Source organism: Parus major, chromosome 11 (genome assembly GCF_001522545.3).
Source record: "Parus major isolate Abel chromosome 11, Parus_major1.1, whole genome shotgun sequence".
NCBI lineage: Eukaryota > Metazoa > Chordata > Aves > Passeriformes > Paridae > Parus > Parus major.
In genome coordinates, this window is record NC_031780.1 from 7,879,512 (window position 1) to 7,897,324 (window position 17,813).

At 64.5% G+C, this 17,813-nt stretch overlaps 5 protein-coding genes across 9 annotated transcripts; 2 read left to right on the forward strand and 3 right to left on the reverse strand.

Moving 5' to 3' along the window:
• Nucleotides 1–196: 196 nt before the first annotated feature.
• LDHD (lactate dehydrogenase D) lies at nucleotides 197–3,713 on the reverse strand. 3 transcript variants are annotated; one of them, XM_015640036.3, is made up of 11 exons: nucleotides 3,549–3,713; nucleotides 3,151–3,263; nucleotides 2,790–2,931; nucleotides 2,565–2,706; nucleotides 2,156–2,315; nucleotides 1,881–2,080; nucleotides 1,680–1,808; nucleotides 955–1,082; nucleotides 789–879; nucleotides 600–711; nucleotides 197–524 (listed from the first exon to the last, which is right to left on the reverse strand). In XM_015640036.3, exons 1-11 carry the CDS (start codon nucleotides 3,666–3,668, stop codon nucleotides 359–361), a joined length of 1,503 nt encoding a protein of 500 aa, XP_015495522.1. In that variant the 5' UTR covers nucleotides 3,669–3,713; the 3' UTR covers nucleotides 197–358. The 3 variants fall into 3 exon arrangements, with proteins under 3 accessions (XP_015495522.1, XP_015495524.1, XP_015495523.1); XM_015640038.3 differs by lacking the exon at nucleotides 3,549–3,713 and adding an exon at nucleotides 3,392–3,523; XM_015640037.3 differs by lacking the exon at nucleotides 2,156–2,315 and having other exon boundaries at nucleotides 1,881–2,090.
• A 363-nt stretch (nucleotides 3,714–4,076) lies between these two features.
• On the reverse strand, nucleotides 4,077–6,242 carry LOC107209879 (chymotrypsinogen 2-like). Its single transcript, XM_015640042.1, has 7 exons — nucleotides 6,129–6,242; nucleotides 5,903–6,006; nucleotides 5,704–5,783; nucleotides 5,510–5,588; nucleotides 4,829–5,009; nucleotides 4,351–4,484; nucleotides 4,077–4,273 (listed from the first exon to the last, which is right to left on the reverse strand). The coding sequence occupies exons 1-7, from the start codon at nucleotides 6,193–6,195 to the stop codon at nucleotides 4,112–4,114; spliced, it is 807 nt and encodes a 268-aa protein (XP_015495528.1). The 5' UTR covers nucleotides 6,196–6,242; the 3' UTR covers nucleotides 4,077–4,111.
• A 607-nt stretch (nucleotides 6,243–6,849) lies between these two features.
• LOC107209878 (chymotrypsinogen 2-like) lies at nucleotides 6,850–9,015 on the forward strand. Its single transcript, XM_015640041.1, has 7 exons — nucleotides 6,850–6,963; nucleotides 7,086–7,189; nucleotides 7,309–7,388; nucleotides 7,504–7,582; nucleotides 8,083–8,263; nucleotides 8,608–8,741; nucleotides 8,819–9,015. Exons 1-7 carry the CDS (start codon nucleotides 6,897–6,899, stop codon nucleotides 8,978–8,980), a joined length of 807 nt encoding a protein of 268 aa, XP_015495527.1. The 5' UTR covers nucleotides 6,850–6,896; the 3' UTR covers nucleotides 8,981–9,015.
• Nucleotides 9,016–9,367: 352 nt separating this feature from the next.
• Nucleotides 9,368–10,594, forward strand: LOC107209877 (probable D-lactate dehydrogenase, mitochondrial). 2 transcript variants are annotated; one of them, XM_015640039.3, is made up of 4 exons: nucleotides 9,368–9,543; nucleotides 9,829–9,941; nucleotides 10,161–10,302; nucleotides 10,386–10,594. In XM_015640039.3, exons 1-4 carry the CDS (start codon nucleotides 9,424–9,426, stop codon nucleotides 10,581–10,583), a joined length of 573 nt encoding a protein of 190 aa, XP_015495525.1. In that variant the 5' UTR covers nucleotides 9,368–9,423; the 3' UTR covers nucleotides 10,584–10,594. The 2 variants fall into 2 exon arrangements, with proteins under 2 accessions (XP_015495525.1, XP_015495526.1); XM_015640040.3 differs by lacking the exon at nucleotides 9,368–9,543 and adding an exon at nucleotides 9,557–9,700.
• Nucleotides 10,595–11,033: 439 nt separating this feature from the next.
• On the reverse strand, nucleotides 11,034–17,807 carry BCAR1 (BCAR1 scaffold protein, Cas family member). 2 transcript variants are annotated; one of them, XM_015640034.1, is made up of 7 exons: nucleotides 17,751–17,807; nucleotides 16,244–16,933; nucleotides 14,891–15,052; nucleotides 14,568–14,672; nucleotides 12,963–14,111; nucleotides 12,665–12,754; nucleotides 11,034–12,309 (listed from the first exon to the last, which is right to left on the reverse strand). In XM_015640034.1, exons 1-7 carry the CDS (start codon nucleotides 17,760–17,762, stop codon nucleotides 11,794–11,796), a joined length of 2,724 nt encoding a protein of 907 aa, XP_015495520.1. In that variant the 5' UTR covers nucleotides 17,763–17,807; the 3' UTR covers nucleotides 11,034–11,793. The 2 variants fall into 2 exon arrangements, with proteins under 2 accessions (XP_015495520.1, XP_015495519.1); XM_015640033.3 differs by lacking the exon at nucleotides 17,751–17,807 and having other exon boundaries at nucleotides 16,244–17,140.
• Between the last annotated feature and the right edge of the window lie 6 nt (nucleotides 17,808–17,813).

The window sequence follows — 17,813 nt, forward strand, 5'->3', positions numbered from 1 at the left end:
TGGGGTGCTGGAGCCTGCCATGTGGGGATGGCCACAGTAGTGCTTGGCAGGTCCCACAGAGCCTCACCTGGCACTGGCAGTGCTGAAGTGGGACCCTGACGATGCCCTGCGCTGTGTCTGTTTTCTGGGACAGGGGCCTCCTGGGAAGGGGCTGGGGGGTCCTGTCCCCCTAAACAACTTCACAGCACATGGACAGTGTGAGTCCAAAGGGTTTATTGGGGGTATGAGGATCCCTGACCCCCAGAAGTGGGGATGAAGGGATTTGTAAGGGGACACATACAGTGGCACTGCAGAGCAGCATGCCACCCTGGCCCTGACTCCAGGGGCTGAGGCTCCTCACTGCCAATTCAGCTCCCCCTCAGAGCACCTTGCCAGGGTTCATGAGGTTGTGGGGGTCGAGTGCAGCCTTGATGGAGCGCAGGGTGTCCAGGCCCTCCTGGCCCAGCTCCTCCTGCAGCAGCGCTCGCTTGCCCAGCCCCACGCCGTGCTCCCCGGTGCAGGTGCCCCCTGCTGCCATTGCCCGCCTGTGGGACAGGGAGGGACAGGGGATGGGGACATCTGTCCATCCAGCCCCGGCCCCCAGAGTACCTTGGCCCCACCTGCCCAGGCGCTGGGTGAAGGCGTGGACGCGCTGGGCCTCCTCCGGGTCGTGGGAGTTGAAGACGAGGATGCAGTGGAAGTTGCCATCGCCCACATGTCCCACCATGGGTCCTGCAATGTCATGGGTCAGGTGAAGTGTGGCATGGACAGTGGTGACCCCCAACCCTCTCTGTCCCCGCCCTGCTGACCGGTGAGGCCGGAGGCCTGCAGGTCCTGCTTGGTCTCCACCACCACGTCAGGCAGGCGGGAGATGGGCACACAGACGTCTGTGGAGTAGCCCTGGCCCAGGGAGGGGAGAGCTGTGGCACTCACAGCACCATGGGTGATGCCATCGCCCCCATCCTCGTGCCTCACCTGGCAGCCGGGCCGCAGCGCCAGGGCAGCGTACCAGGCATTGTGGCGCATGGACCAGAGCTGCTCACGCTCCTCCAGCCCCTCCGCCCAGGCCAGGCTGGAGCCACCGTTCTGTCGCACAATCTCCTCTGACGGTGACCAGGAGCTCTGGGACAGGACCCACAGCACCCCCAGCCCTCACCCAGCCCTCACCCAGGACCTCCAGTGCCCATCCTGGGCACCTATCCCACATCCTGGGATACTCCTGGTCCCTCCACCCCTATCCCTGGGTCCCTGTCCACCATCCTGTGATGCCCCTGGTCCCCCCATCCCATGTCTATGAGCCTCTCAGCAGATCCCCAGCATACACACATATCCCTCACCCTAGTGTCTTCCCAGTCCCCATCCCAAGCATCCATTGCTGGTCCCCTCTCCATGGTCCTGGGCACCTATCCCTCTCCCCATAACACCCCTCATCTCCCATCCCCTATCCATAGGCAGGCATCCATGACTCCAGTCCCCCAATTCTAGGCTCTGGGCATTTGTCCCTCGTCCTGATGACCTCAAGGTTTCAAATCCCCACCCAGCCCTGGGCATCCATCCCTCACCCCAGGACATGCCTGGTCCCACTGTCCCATGTCCTGGACATCCATCACTCACCCCACATCATGGTCCCCCAGCACCATGTTTCACTTCAGAGCCCCCAGCCCCAGACACCCTCTCCTCCTCCCTGTTCCAAGCCATACCTGTCTGCTGCTGCTGCTCAGCCAGGCTACGCCGGGAGCCGTGCAGCTCCAGGAGGAGCGTGGCTGCTGCTGGCAGCCCCATCCCACTGAAGCGGCCACAGGCATCTGCCATCACCTCATCCAGAAACTCTGGGTGGGAGGAGGCAGTGTTGAGCTCTACCACTGGCACCTGGATCCCCAGCTCTGGCCACGGGCACTCACCAATGCGGGCCACAGGCACGGCAGCCTGCAGCACATGGACGGTGCAAGCCACAGCCGCCCCCACGCTGGGGAAGGAGGTGACAGTGACAGCAGTGGCCTCAGGCAGCGGGTGCAGGCGCAGCGTGGCCTGAGTCAGGAAGCCCAGAGTGCCCTCAGAGCCCACGAAGAGCGAGGTCAGGTCGTAGCCGGCCGCCCGCTTCCTGCGCAGAGCTGGTGAGCGGCACCCTCATGGCACAGAGCCACCCAGTGCAGCCCCCAGGCCTCCCGGTGCCCACCTGGGCTGGCGCCCGGGGCCGGCGGTGTGCAGCAGGCGCCCGTCCGGCAGCACCACGCGCAGGTTGAGCACGTTGGGGCGCATGGTGCCGTAGCGCACCGCGTTGGTGCCCGAGGCGCCCGTGGCTGCCATGCCACACAGAGAGGCGTCCGCCCCAGGATCTGCGAGCAGGGGATGGGCAGGGGAGGCAGCTGGGGATGGTGTCCACTCCCACATGGACACCACTAGGACCTCAGCCACAACAAAACTATAGGCATCCCCAAAACCAATAGAGCCATGGCACTTCTATTTGCATGGGTACCCCTGCAGACACCACCCCAACACGCCCAACATGCCCAGACCTACAGAAATCCCCAGCACCTCCAGAGCTATCATGCACAGCCCCATGACCCCCCTCATGCCCACGGTACCAACGGGAAACCAGAGCCCGGTGCCACGCAGGTGCTTATTGAGGGCCTTGCGGGTGACACCGGGCTCCACGGTCACCGAGAAGTCCTCGAGGCTCAGCTCGGCGATGGCGTCCATGCGGCTCAGGTCAAAGCAGACGCCGCCCTGGCACGGGGGCACCCGAAGCTCTGGGCACGGCCGGGCACCGAGAGCCCCTGGGGTGTCAGAGGTGCCGGGGGAGCCAATACCTGCACGGCATTGACGCCTCCTTCCAGGCCGGTACCGGTGCCAAAGGGCACCATGGGCACACGGCAGCGGTGACAGAGGGCTGCCAGCTCCTGCACCTGCCCCACCGCCTGGGGCCACACCACGACGTCTGGGGGGGCACAGCTGGGGGACAGGCAGCACCTCTGACCAACTGCCTTAACCTCTTCACCTTCCCCATGGCCCTTCCCAAACCTGGGACTTGTCACATGCCCCTTCCTCTCCCCATGGCCCCTTTGTCTACCCAAACGTTTCCCACATCCCTTCCCTATGACCCTTCCCCCTCCCGTGGCTCTTCCCCTCCCCAGCCCCCTCCCCAGGGGCCCCAGCTCCAGGGGCACTCACGGGTGCATGGACTCATCGTGGCCGTGCTGCTCCCGCACCGCTGTGGCTGTGGAGACATTGGGGGCCCCAACCACGGCCCTCAGGGTCTCCACGAAGTCAGGGGACAGCGAGGGCTGCGGGGGGCAACAGGGAGGACCCGTCAGGGATGCACTGGGGAGGGTCTGATCGCGGCCACGGGCCAAGGGCACGAGGCCAAGTGGCCACGTCAGGACCCGAGTGCCCTTCGGAGCCCCGGCCCCACCTTGGAGCAGCAGCGGCGGCGGCCCAGGGCTGCCCCCAGCGCCAGCACCCTCCGCAGGGCCATGTCGCGACGGGACAAGAACGGCAACATGGGACCTGCACAGGAGCAGGACATTGCCCTCCCTCGCAGCCCGTCTGGCCCTCCCCCACACTGACACCTTAAGGTGGCTCCAGCCACACGCGAGTGTGTCCCTGGCGGAGGAACCTGGCTCCCACCACTGTCTGTGCTCATGTTCCCATGCTGTGTCCTGCCTGAGCGGAGTCACTGCGTTCACCATGGCCTCTGTCCTCGGCCGGGTGTCCCCGTGCCTGCTCAAGTATCCCCGCAGCTGGTCGGGGGCCACATGTCCCCATGCTCCTCCCCTCCCAGACAGGAGTCCCCATATCCCCCTGCCCATCTGTCCCCATTCCCAATCGGGCGCCTCCCCCCGCCCCCGTCCCTCTCTTCCCATGCGCAGCCAGGTTTCCCTATTCCCAGCCAGGTGTGCCCGAGTCCCCTTGTCCATCTGTCCCCGTTCCCAGCCAGGTGTCCCCATGCCTCTCAGCCTTCCTGGACAGGTGTCCTCATGCCCAGACAACTGACCCCAGCCCGCCGCACGCCCCCATCCTCGGACGGGTGTCACCCCGGCCACCCGCCTGCCCCGCGCCCCGCTCCCGTCCGTCCCGGCACGGTGACAAGGACACAGTTGTGCTCAGCGGGTGGCAGCGTTTATTGCAGGCCTCAGTTGGCCTCCAGGATGGAGTCGATCCAGTCGCGGAGCTTGGTGACGCGGGCGTACACGCCGGGCGTCTGGGGGTCGCAGGTGCTGCTGCCCCAGGAGACGATGCCCACCAGGTTCCAGGCGCCGTCCTTCTGGCACACCAGCGGGCCCCCGGAGTCGCCCTGCACGGGGCAGCGGGTGAGCACCGGGGCGGGGCCCGGCGGCGCCGGGGGCAGCGCGGGGGGCCGGGGGCACGTACCATGCAGGAAGAGGCTCCGTCGGCGCCGGCACAGACCATCACGTCGCGGATGCGGAAGCCCCAGAACTCCTTGCACTGGGTGTTGGTGAGCAGGGGCAGAGCCGCCTGCTGCAGCACCGCCGGCGTATGCGAGGCTGCGGGGAGCGGGGGGCGTCAGCGCCGGCACCGGCACGGGCACCCGCAACGGGGAAAGGCCCGGCACGGGGATGGGGGGACGAGGAGCACGGGACCGCGATGATGGTGGAGATGGGGACAGGGCCGGGGATTGGCGATGGGGATGAGGAATGGGACTGGGATGAAGATGGGCGTACGGGAATGGCTTGGGGATTCAGATGGGGATGGGGATCTGGACGGGACATCAGCATGAGCATTATGATTCAAATGAGGACAGGGACTGACCATATGGATGAGGAAGGGGACGGGGATTTGGACGAGGCAGGGGACAGGAATGGGGATGGGGACGAGAAAGCGCAGTTACCGGTGGAGTCAGTGAGTCCCCAGCCAGTGGTGACGCAGGTCATCCCCCCCGGGAATTCATCGGTGGCCTTGGGCAGGCAGACGGGGGACACGCGATCCGACAGCTGCGCCGGAGTGGCCAGTTTGATCAGGGTGATGTCGTCGTGGATGGTCAGCATGTTGAACTTGGGGTTCTTGAAGACCTAAAGCAGGCAGCACCGCTCTCAGCACCTGCACCCCCTGCCAGGGTGCCGGGCACCGGGCACTCCACGGGGATCAGCAGGGACCTCGGGGACCAAAGGGGACCTCGGGGATTGCTCCTGTGGGTCCCGTGATGGCAGGGTGCCCGAGTTGCAGAGCCCAGTCCCTGGGACGCAGGGGAGCAGGGACGCCCCAGGTCACATCCCCTGCGGGGATGAAGTGGACCCTGAGGCCCGAACCCCTATCCCGTGGGAGTTCCTGGGAACATCGGGACATCCAGGGGACCTGACCTGAAGGATGAGTGGGAGCAGGGACACCCCACCCCAGGGGATGTGGGACACCGTGGACACCCCAAGGAACCATGACCACCCTCAGGATAAGGGGAACCGGGGACTCCTCAGGAGCACAAACCCCAGGACAAGGGGAGCCCGGACAGCAGCCGCCAGGCCGCCTGTGGCGGCCGTGGGATCCCACAGGCACACGGACCCCGCCCCGGAGGTACCTTCTCGATTTTCAGTTTCTGCTGATCAGGGCCGGGTGCGTCCTGGTCGTAGGCGCCCACCACCACGGTGTCGGTTTTCCTGGGCACAGGCAGGCACTGTGAGCACGGGGCGCCGGCACGGAGACACGGCCTTCCCTGGGCACCCCGTGCCCGTGCCCAGCCCCGGCCCGGCGGGCAGCACAGCCCGTGCCTACCTGACGCCGCAGTGGGCAGCGGTGACCACCCAGTTCTCGCTGATCAGGGAGCCGCCGCAGAAGTGGAAGCCGTCGTAGCGCTGGCGGGGAGAGCTGCCCTCAGCACCCGGCACCGCCGCCGGCACCGCGGCCGGCGTGCTCCGTGCCCGGCCGCCCACACGGCACCCACCCCTGCCCCCGGCCCGCCTCGGGCTCTCACCTGGAGGGACACCTGCCACGGCCAGGACCCCGGCACCGCCGGCTCGCCGTTGACAATGCGGGTGTAGCCACGGATGACGGGTGGGATGGCGGGCACGCCGCAGTCTGCGGGGCACAGGCGGCCGTGGGACGGCGGCTCCGGCCAGCCCGGCCCCGGGTCCCCTCCCCACCACTGCCGGCCGCCCGAGCCCCGAGCCCGCCCCGCCAAGCCCCACGACCCCACGAACCCTCAGGGAGAGCGGCACGGGCAAAGCCCGCCAGCGCCAGGCAGCTCAACACCCACAGCAGAGCCATTGCCAACTTGTGAGGACGGTCTGCCTGGCACCCGCTGGCTCTTATATGCGCCCCTGGGCACCTCCCCGCTGCCGCTGGCCTTGCCACCGTGGCCTTGGGAGATAGCGTGGCACTTGGTGCAGCTCAAGGACATGGCCTGGGAGCATGGCACCTGAAGCCACTGTGCTTGACTATGGCTGTGGGACAGCACTGGCCTGGAGAAAGTGCTGGCTTCTAGATATCCTTGGAATCATTCCAGTTGCCCCATATCATTCATAATTGAGGTCTCAAAGCTGGACACAGCACTGCATGCATGGTTTAAGCACGGTGGAATAGAGGAACAGGATCCCCTCCCTTGACATTCTGCTCAGGCTGCTGCACTTGTAGCCAAAGGGATGGTGGGGTTTTCTGGGCTACCTGCTCTTTTTGTCATGGAGCGGTGCCATTTGGAAGGATCATGGAGTTCACCTAAGGCTGGGTGTGCAGAGCCTTTTCAGGTTGCCACCCAACAAGGTCCCTGTTGATCCAGAGGTCCAGGTGCCTGGTACTCACAGAGATGGGTGAGAAGAAGATTCCAGGGCTGGCAATATGCCAGTAGCACCATAGCAGGTGCCACGCTATCTCCCAAGGCCACGGTGGCAAGGCCAGCGGCAGCGGGGAGGTGCCCAGGGGCGCATATAAGAGCCAGCGGGTGCCAGGCAGACCGTCCTCACAAGTTGGCAATGGCTCTGCTGTGGGTGTTGAGCTGCCTGGCGCTGGCGGGCTTTGCCCGTGCCGCTCTCCCTGAGGGTTCGTGGGGTCGTGGGGCTTGGCGGGGCGGGCTCGGGGCTCGGGCGGCCGGCAGTGGTGGGGAGGGGACCCGGGGCCGGGCTGGCCGGAGCCGCCGTCCCACGGCCGCCTGTGCCCCGCAGACTGCGGCGTGCCCGCCATCCCACCCGTCATCCGTGGCTACACCCGCATTGTCAACGGCGAGCCGGCGGTGCCGGGGTCCTGGCCGTGGCAGGTGTCCCTCCAGGTGAGAGCCCGAGGCGGGCCGGGGGCAGGGGTGGGTGCCGTGTGGGCGGCCGGGCACGGAGCACGCCGGCCGCGGTGCCGGCGGCGGTGCCGGGTGCTGAGGGCAGCTCTCCCCGCCAGCGCTACGACGGCTTCCACTTCTGCGGCGGCTCCCTGATCAGCGAGAACTGGGTGGTCACCGCTGCCCACTGCGGCGTCAGGTAGGCACGGGCTGTGCTGCCCGCCGGGCCGGGGCTGGGCACGGGCACGGGGTGCCCAGGGAAGGCCGTGTCTCCGTGCCGGCGCCCCGTGCTCACAGTGCCTGCCTGTGCCCAGGAAAACCGACACCGTGGTGGTGGGCGCCTACGACCAGGACGCACCCGGCCCTGATCAGCAGAAACTGAAAATCGAGAAGGTACCTCCGGGGCGGGGTCCGTGTGCCTGTGGGATCCCACGGCCGCCACAGGCGGCCTGGCGGCTGCTGTCCGGGCTCCCCTTGTCCTGGGGTTTGTGCTCCTGAGGAGTCCCCGGTTCCCCTTATCCTGAGGGTGGTCATGGTTCCTTGGGGTGTCCACGGTGTCCCACATCCCCTGGGGTGGGGTGTCCCTGCTCCCACTCATCCTTCAGGTCAGGTCCCCTGGATGTCCCGATGTTCCCAGGAACTCCCACGGGATAGGGGTTCGGGCCTCAGGGTCCACTTCATCCCCGCAGGGGATGTGACCTGGGGCGTCCCTGCTCCCCTGCGTCCCAGGGACTGGGCTCTGCAACTCGGGCACCCTGCCATCACGGGACCCACAGGAGCAATCCCCGAGGTCCCCTTTGGTCCCCGAGGTCCCTGCTGATCCCCGTGGAGTGCCCGGTGCCCGGCACCCTGGCAGGGGGTGCAGGTGCTGAGAGCGGTGCTGCCTGCTTTAGGTCTTCAAGAACCCCAAGTTCAACATGCTGACCATCCACGACGACATCACCCTGATCAAACTGGCCACTCCGGCGCAGCTGTCGGATCGCGTGTCCCCCGTCTGCCTGCCCAAGGCCACCGATGAATTCCCGGGGGGGATGACCTGCGTCACCACTGGCTGGGGACTCACTGACTCCACCGGTAACTGCGCTTTCTCGTCCCCATCCCCATTCCTGTCCCCTGCCTCGTCCAAATCCCCGTCCCCTTCCTCATCCATATGGTCAGTCCCTGTCCTCATTTGAATCATAATGCTCATGCTGATGTCCCGTCCAGATCCCCATCCCCATCTGAATCCCCAAGCCATTCCCGTACGCCCATCTTCATCCCAGTCCCATTCCTCATCCCCATCGCCAATCCCCGGCCCTGTCCCCATCTCCACCATCATCGCGGTCCCGTGCTCCTCGTCCCCCCATCCCCGTGCCGGGCCTTTCCCCGTTGCGGGTGCCGGTGCCGGTGCCGGCGCTGACGCCCCCCGCTCCCCGCAGCCTCGCATACGCCGGCGGTGCTGCAGCAGGCGGCTCTGCCCCTGCTCACCAACACCCAGTGCAAGGAGTTCTGGGGCTTCCGCATCCGCGACGTGATGGTCTGTGCCGGCGCCGACGGAGCCTCTTCCTGCATGGTACGTGCCCCCGGCCCCCCGCGCTGCCCCCGGCGCCGCCGGGCCCCGCCCCGGTGCTCACCCGCTGCCCCGTGCAGGGCGACTCCGGGGGCCCGCTGGTGTGCCAGAAGGACGGCGCCTGGAACCTGGTGGGCATCGTCTCCTGGGGCAGCAGCACCTGCGACCCCCAGACGCCCGGCGTGTACGCCCGCGTCACCAAGCTCCGCGACTGGATCGACTCCATCCTGGAGGCCAACTGAGGCCTGCAATAAACGCTGCCACCCGCTGAGCACAACTGTGTCCTTGTCACCGTGCCGGGACGGACGGGAGCGGGGCGCGGGGCAGGCGGGTGGCCGGGGTGACACCCGTCCGAGGATGGGGGCGTGCGGCGGGCTGGGGTCAGTTGTCTGGGCATGAGGACACCTGTCCAGGAAGGCTGAGAGGCATGGGGACACCTGGCTGGGAACGGGGACAGATGGACAAGGGGACTCGGGCACACCTGGCTGGGAATAGGGAAACCTGGCTGCGCATGGGAAGAGAGGGACGGGGGCGGGGGGAGGCGCCCGATTGGGAATGGGGACAGATGGGCAGGGGGATATGGGGACTCCTGTCTGGGAGGGGAGGAGCATGGGGACATGTGGCCCCCGACCAGCTGCGGGGATACTTGAGCAGGCACGGGGACACCCGGCCGAGGACAGAGGCCATGGTGAACGCAGTGACTCCGCTCAGGCAGGACACAGCATGGGAACATGAGCACAGACAGTGGTGGGAGCCAGGTTCCTCCGCCAGGGACACACTCGCGTGTGGCTGGAGCCACCTTAAGGTGTCAGTGTGGGGGAGGGCCAGACGGGCTGCGAGGGAGGGCAATGTCCTGCTCCTGTGCAGGTCCCATGTTGCCGTTCTTGTCCCGTCGCGACATGGCCCTGCGGAGGGTGCTGGCGCTGGGGGCAGCCCTGGGCCGCCGCCGCTGCTGCTCCAAGGTGGGGCCGGGGCTCCGAAGGGCACTCGGGTCCTGACGTGGCCACTTGGCCTCGTGCCCTTGGCCCGTGGCCGCGATCAGACCCTCCCCAGTGCATCCCTGACGGGTCCTCCCTGTTGCCCCCCGCAGCCCTCGCTGTCCCCTGACTTCGTGGAGACCCTGAGGGCCGTGGTTGGGGCCCCCAATGTCTCCACGGCCACAGCGGTGCGGGAGCAGCACGGCCACGATGAGTCCATGCACCCGTGAGTGCCCCTGGAGCTGGGGCCCCTGGGGAGGGGGCTGGGGAGGGGAAGGGCCACGGGAGGGGGAAGGGTCATAGGGAAGGGATGTGGGAAACGTTTGGGTAGACAAAGGGGCCATGGGGAGAGGAAGGGGCATGTGACAAGTCCCAGGTTTGGGAAGGGCCATGGGGAAGGTCAAGCGGTTAAGGCAGTTGGTCAGAGGTGCTGCCTGTCCCCCAGCTGTGCCCCCCCAGACGTCGTGGTGTGGCCCCAGGCGGTGGGGCAGGTGCAGGAGCTGGCAGCCCTCTGTCACCGCTGCCGTGTGCCCATGGTGCCCTTTGGCACCGGTACCGGCCTGGAAGGAGGCGTCAATGCCGTGCAGGTATCGGCTCCCCCGGCACCTCTGACACCCCAGGGGCTCTCGGTGCCCGGCCGTGCCCAGAGCTTCGGGTGCCCCCGTGCCAGGGCGGCGTCTGCTTTGACCTGAGCCGCATGGACGCCATCGCCGAGCTGAGCCTCGAGGACTTCTCGGTGACCGTGGAGCCCGGTGTCACCCGCAAGGCCCTCAATAAGCACCTGCGTGGCACCGGGCTCTGGTTTCCCGTTGGTACCGTGGGCATGAGGGGGGTCATGGGGCAACAACACTGGAAGAGCTCAGGATGAGGACACACTTGAGTAGCTGTGGATTGTGGGGTGTCCATAGGTCTGCTACATTTCAGGGCACTAGCAGAGGTACCTCTAGGACTGAGGGTGCCATGCTTCCCGAGGTTCTGCAAGGGATGGATAGGCATGACCAGGAATGCTTGGGGTTGGGGGCTACCATCCTCTCTGCCACATCAAACGCATAGCTCCTACAGTGGCAATGGCCCCTGAGGACGTGCTATGAGGAATACCCACCCCACACTGTTTCAGGGCCTATGTGACCCCATTGACCTGCACTGCCATCCCTCATTTGCCCCCAGACTCTTAGGCCCATCCCTTGTGCCCCATTAACCTTCTGCGCACCAGCAGTCTCTAACGGCTAGGAGATCTTCTAGGAGGACACAACCTCCCCAGCCCTGCCACAGGGCCACTCCCTCACCCCAGCACATACAGATAACCCAGGAGATAAGGTGTGTTTCTAGGCAAATCTTTATACTGCTGAGGGACTTGGGGCCAAGTTTTGGAAGGGGCTGCCACTTGGTAGCTCCGGGAACCAGCGGAAGCTTCCCCTGTGTTCAAAAGGCACCAATTTCGGTTCGCGTTTCGGTTACAGCTGGTACTGTAGCACAACCCAAGACGTGAGAACGCACAGGTTAGCCCCTTCTCACCCCAGCAGCTCCCCACCACCCCTTACTCCTCTGGGGACCCCTAGCCCCAGCCTCCAGCACACAAGGGGACAGTACAACACATCTCTGTCACACTGTCCCTTCATCACAGGGGATGGCTTCCACACCATTAGAATCTTCTGGCCACTGCAGAGTTCTCCAGAGTACACGGTAGAGTCCTCCAGAGAGCAGAGCAGCCACAGCATCTCAAATTGCCAGGCACATCCTTGCCTCAGCAGGGACATGGCCCCATGCCCTTCAGCCCAGAATTGGCTGCCGGTTTTGAATGGAGAGAGGACAGTGGGGAAGGAGTGGACATAGATCCACCACCCTGCTTTGCTTCACTATGGGCACAGTTCAAACAATTCCTGGCCCCTAGCCAGAGGGAAGGGGTATGATGGCTGCAGCCCCTCACCTCCGTTCCCACAGAGCCCCAGCCCCCCGGTGTGCATGGGAGTCTCTATGTACATGTCTGCTTACACCGAGCGGAGAGGACTTGCATGGAGGGAAATGCATGTCTGGGGAAGAATGGGGGCCAGAGAGAGGGGACAGTGGCCCTGAGGCCATCACATGGCTGCCAGCTGGCCCAGCACCATCCTGAACTGCTGTGTGCTGTTGGCAAGGTCCTTGACGCGCTCCACCATGTCCTTGGAGGCAGCAGGAGATGGGTAGTGGAGGGCAGCTGCCTTGGTGGTCATCACGATCTCCTTGAGCATCTCACAGAGGAGGTTGCTGTAGTGCATCACCTTGTGCTGGACGTCCTGGGCCTTGGCTTGGCGGGACAGTGTGTCCCCAATGAAGACGAGCTTGTGGGCACTGAGGATGACAAACTTGCTGTGGGCCACAAAGATCTTGGGAGGTTGGTTGGTGCTGACGGCAGTGAAGAAGGCATCGACAGCATTGGTGAGCGTGGTGAGGTTGGCCTCACACTGCTCCAGGTAGAAGAGGAGGAGCTGGCGGTCAGCAGGACACAGTGTCCCACCGCCCCGCGCAGGGCTGTAGTGCTGGGGGGGGGTCCAGTTGGACAGGTCGTTGTCAATGGGGCGCGTCACCTCCTGCTCCAGCCGCTCAAACTGCTTCAGCTGTGGGAGAGACAGGCGTGGGCCAGGGTGACCACTGAGCCAGCATCTGCTGACCTCCATGGAGTCACCAGCACAGGTGGCCATTGCCTCCAGCCCCAGGGAACACAGTGAGGGACAGCACCAGCCCCAGGACAGCTGTACAAGGCTCCTCTCCAGGATCAAGGTGCTTATGCCCCTCTTCACTGGCATAACACTTCCATATGGAAGGCAAGGTAGAATGCACCATGGGAACAACCAGGGAAGAGGGCTATGGTCAGACCAGCAGCAGAGGTTACAAGAAAAGCAAGACATGGAGCCCTGTGTGCCCCAAGCACTGTGTGCAGCAGCACCCACCTTCCTGCCCCTGTGCCCTTACCTGCTGGTGCTCCAGCTGGTCCTTGCTCTGCCGGATGATGTTGCCTTTCTCCAGCAGCTCCTTCTGGGTCTTCTCAAATTCCTCCTTGCCCTGCAGGGGCATGACATGGAAGGGGGTCAGCAACATCAGCCTTGCCAGAGAGCCCCCACCTGCCCTGGGACAACCCTGGTCCACCCAGCCCTCAAGCTGGAGGGTAAGAGCAAAACATAAGTGAAAGCAGAGCTGCCTAATCCCCCTCTGCCAGGAAGCCACCAACATAACACTCCCTGTGGGAAGTGGCCCCCATACCCATGCCCACCTGGAGATGGACATAGTCATAATCTTCCATCCAGCCGCTCTCACTGTTCTCGTAGGGCCCATCAGGCGACTCCTGGGCCAGTAACTTGGGTGGGGAAGGCAGGGGCCGTGACTGGATGCTGCTGGCCTTGTCGGAGGGGTGAGGGGGCCCATGGCCACCACTCTCCACCACCGGCTTTGTCCGTTTGAAGAGAAGGGAGGCATTGCCATGCAGGAAGGAAGCCAACTGCTTGGTGTCATCAGGAACACCACGTGAGTGCATGATGAAGTGCTCCAAGTCATCTGTGCCCGGCTTGCTGCTGGCCAGAGCACTGGGGGCCCAGTGGCAAGCATCCAGCGCCTGGCCATGCCGTGCCAGGGCCTGGTAGACCTCCTCCATCTTCTGCAGCTGCTTGCTGAGCTTAGTGTAGAGGGAGCGGTCGGAGGCCTGGGCAGCATTGCCCACTGCCCCCCGGGCAAACTCCAGCAGGTCCCGGAGGGCCGTCCGGACACCCTCAGCTGCCCCACGGATGTTGGCAGCGTTCACCTCCATGTGCTCGGGGCTGCGCCAGTTGGTGCTAATAAAGGACATGAGGTAGGAGACAGCGCTGCTGACACCACTCTGGAGCTTGGCCAGTGTCTCCATGGCGGCATCCAAGTCCAGGGAGAACTCCTTGCCGGCTCCCTTAGCCGGCTCCTTCACAGGCACCACGTCCAGCGAGGATGTGGAGATGTTGCTGCGGGTGCTGCCTGTGCTGGAGGCTGAGAGGCGCTTGGCATCAGCGCCCTTGGCCTCGCGGTCTACTTGTGGTGGGACATCATAGATGTACTCGCCCTCTGTGTCCACAGAGCCCTTGCCTGGGGCGTGCAGGTCCCGGGGCACATCGTACACCTCTTGGGAGGGGAAGGTGGATCCCCCCAGCTTCTTGAGGCTGGGGGGAACATCGTAGATCTCGTGGGAGAGTGGCAGCTCAGGAGCACCTTTCCCAGCTGCTGGGGGCACGTCATAGACATCCTCTGGCAAGTAGGGCTCCTGCTGGGCCAGGATGAGGGGGTGACGGGAGGGGTCGAAGGCTTTCTGCTTGGCAAAGGCGGGTGGCACATCATAGGTCTCCTCCCGTGCTGGGCCATCCGGCACATCCTTGCTCACTGACGGGGGGACATCGTACACCTGCAAGGGCAGAGCAGTGGCAGTCAGCACTTCTGGCAGAGCCAGCCTGGGGCAGGCATGGAAATGCAGGCCAGCTTCCCTGAGCTGCAGGGCATGAAAAAGCCAGCACTGGGCATACAAGACGGCACTGGGTGGGCACTGGGGTGAAGCATACACCCCAGGGGTTCCCCTGTCCTCTGGGACAGGAATCAAAATATCCTAGAGAAGCCCAGGTTGGAAGAGACTTTGAAAGATCATCTGGTCCAACCTCATCTTCTGGACATGAACATCCAGCAACCTATTCCTTGGAATTCTGAAAGCCTCCAGTGCCAGGGACATCACCACATCTGTGATGATCTAGTAAATTACTAAATAATTAGTAATTAGTAAAACTGATCTAGTAAATTATTTTTCTCCCTGTAAAATCTGTTTGTCATTCTTACGCAAAGAAGCTGGGAGCTTCCCAGCAGCACTTACAGATTGGTGCAGGTTCTTCTCCACGCTGGGGGGAACATCATAGATCTCCTGCCCTGGGTCTTGTCCATTGGGACCCTTCACTGCCATGGGAGGGGTGTCATAGACCTGGAGCAGGGGACACAGGACGGTATGTCAGAGATGGTGTGGCCACCCACCACTTCTCAGGGACCAGATGGGAAAGGTAGAGGTGCTCAGAAGCAGCACAGGGGTCCATAAAGTACAGTTTTGGGTGAAATTTAGCCTGGTATGGGTCTCAGGCTGTGATAGATGATCTCCCATTCTTAAGGGCAGAGTTTCCCCCTTGACACCTGAAGCAACCTCACCTCCTGGCTGAACTGGCTCGGGACCCCTCCTCGGACAGGCGGCACGTCATAGATCTCCTGGGAGCCCGTGGAGATGAGGTGGCGAGGGAAATCATATTCAACCTGCTCAGCTTTGGGGGAGTCGTAGACATACACCTGGCCCACACGGGTGGGCACCACCACCTGGAAATAGGGCAAAGACATGATGTGGGCACCACCAAGCATCTCCCACCCTGCATCATTCCTCCAAAACCCAGCAATGGGGCCAGAGAGAGGACAGTTGCTGGATTCCGTAGTGGATTGCCTGGAATTAGGGTCTGCCCGGTGCCACGGGAGGGCGCTCCCCGGCCGGGTGTGCGGTGATGCTGGGGACGGGATGATATCACCGGTTATTTATAGCGGCGATAGAGTCTCAGCGAGAGACAAAGCCCGGCCGGCACGGCCCTGGCGTGCAGAAAGCCACGGGCGATCCAGGCATGGGCCGGGTCTGCCAACACCTGGAGATCCCTGCCCACAGCTCCATGCCTGAGTGGGTCATTCCATGTGTGTCTGGCGACACCAGAGCAGAAAATAACAAACCCAGAGGGTAATGGAACCCTGCCCAACCAGTGCCAAGGAGAGCTGAGGTGTTGGGCTGGTTCTTCCTTTTCGGATGTTCCTTGTGCCCTGACTGTGATTTGGCAGCTCCCTCCCCTCACTGGCTGCTTCCCAGGGGTATAAGTTGGAATAGCTTTCCCAGAAAACACGATACTGAAAGCACCTCACTCCTCTTCCCCAGGATGACGTGCCAGGGAAGGGGCAGAGCCACAAGGACACTGGTGTCTGGGATGGAGCCGTTAGCCTCCATGCTGGGGACAGGCTGGTGGCTCACCCTTGCCTCACCAGTGTACCTAGCAAGTACTGGCAGGCTGCCTGGCACAGTCGGGAAATGCTGGCACTGCCTGTCTGTTCCTGTGTGTACTCCAAGGAGGAACAAAACCTCACAACAGCATTGTGCTGGGTACCACAGCTCCAGAACCTGGCATCTCAAAACAGCTCTTGGGTTACCAACACTCTGTGTCCATACCAGACACACTGCCATGCCCTGGGTGACACCAGCAGAGCCCACACAAGAGACTACAAGGACCAGAGTGCTAAATGCTGTGCCAGCCCCAAGAGGGGTAGCTCACACCAACAGGAGCACCTCACCACTGCAGGGACTCTCCCAGTACACCCGCTCGTACCAGCAGTGTGGGCAAGGATGCCCACACAACCCCAGCAGTGGGCACATAGGCTGCCCGCTCCAAGCCCAAGCTGTGCCACCCACTCGCACCCATGGACCACAGATCAGCCCACAAACACAACACACTCCCCACTCCAGTCTCCCCATCCTACCTTTCCCTGGGGCTTGTGCCCTTCCCAGCTTCTCATGTCCAATGATGGTGGCACCTGGTAGATTTCTTGAGCCTGACCAGCTGAGGGAGGAACCTGGTAGACATCCTGGGGGGGACTGGCAGAGCCCCCTGGGTACGCCTCTGCTGCCTGGCCCATGGAGGGGGGCACCTGGTAAATTTCCTGGCCAGGGCTGGGGAAGGTGTGGGAAGGTGCCTGCTTCGGGTAGGTGGAAGGCTGCTTAGCTGGGGCAGGAGGAAACTGTCCAGTGGGTGCTGAGCCCGGGTACAGACCCTGCTGTCCCTTGTTGGGGACTGGCATCAGGTAGACATTGTCCCCTTGGGGGGCATAAGCAGGGTGCATGGATGTGTACTGCGAGGCGGGTGACAGCGGGGTGTAGCCCCCTTGGTGGTGGAAGGGCAGAGTCGGCTGGGGTACCGATGGCTGCGGCGGTGCCTGCCCCTGAGCCGGGCCAGGCGCTTGCTGCTGCGGCTGCTTCTTGTCGTACATTCCCACGAGGATCTTGAGGCGGTTCCCGGGAACGATGCCCTGCCGGCCATGGAGCGAACATAGCCACCAGCCGTCCAGCCCCTGCGTGTTGCGCTCCAGCACCGTCATGATGTCGCCCTTGCGGAAGGAGAGCTCGTCCGGGGACTCGGCCACGTTGTCGTACAGCGCCTTGGCTAGCACGTTCTGGAAGAGAGCCCCGCGCCGGGACGGTGAGCCGGGCCCCGCCGGCCGGTGGGGCGTCATCCCGGCGGGCGACAGCGGGGCGGCAGCTCAGCACTGGGACGGAGCCCCGCGGGCCGGGGGCTTCACCGCGCAGCTCCCACCAGCTGGATCTCCCCGTTCCAGCCACCGCGGGATTCTTCGCTGGAGCAGAACCCACCCTTCCCAGAGGTGGTGCTGGGAAGGGGCCGGGTCCTTCCGCCTCCCCAGTTTCGGGGGGCCTCCTCTGCCTCTCCCGCCCCTTCCCTCCGCCGACTGGGAGGAAGTGCCGGGGCGGTGAGTCAGCCGTGGCCGTGGCCATCGCACGGCACTCGTCGCCAGGCTCGGGCTCCTTCAACCCCGCGGGGTCCCCGAGCCGGGCCACGGCGGCACCTGCCAGCGCTGCTCGGGGCCCTGGCGGCCGGACAGGTCGCGGCCCGCCCGGGATGGCGGGGCCGGACTGCCGGCTGTCCCGCGGCCCTGCCCGCCACCAGTGCCGCCCCACCCGGTGTGGCGGAGGCCTGGGAAGGCCCCTGGCCCCGCTGGGCCCCCCGCGAGTCCCGCAGCTTCCTGACCCGCCAGGGTCTGGGCCTGGCCGCCTCGGAGCGGGGGAGCTCGACCAAGGTCACGCCAGTGGGATCGACCACACAGGAGAGGCCCTGCCTGGGCCGAGCGGTGAGGGGGCTGCGGCCTTCCTCCTCGTCGTCCTCCTCCTCCTCCAACAGGGCCCCCAGCAGCCGTTCCCCTGCGCCCTACCTGTCCCCGCACATGCCCCCATGTCCTCCCCCGTACCCCCACTCACCAGGTAGTTCATCTTCCCGCGGGGCCGCTCCGGCCGCAGCGGGGGCGGCGGGCCGGGTGCGGG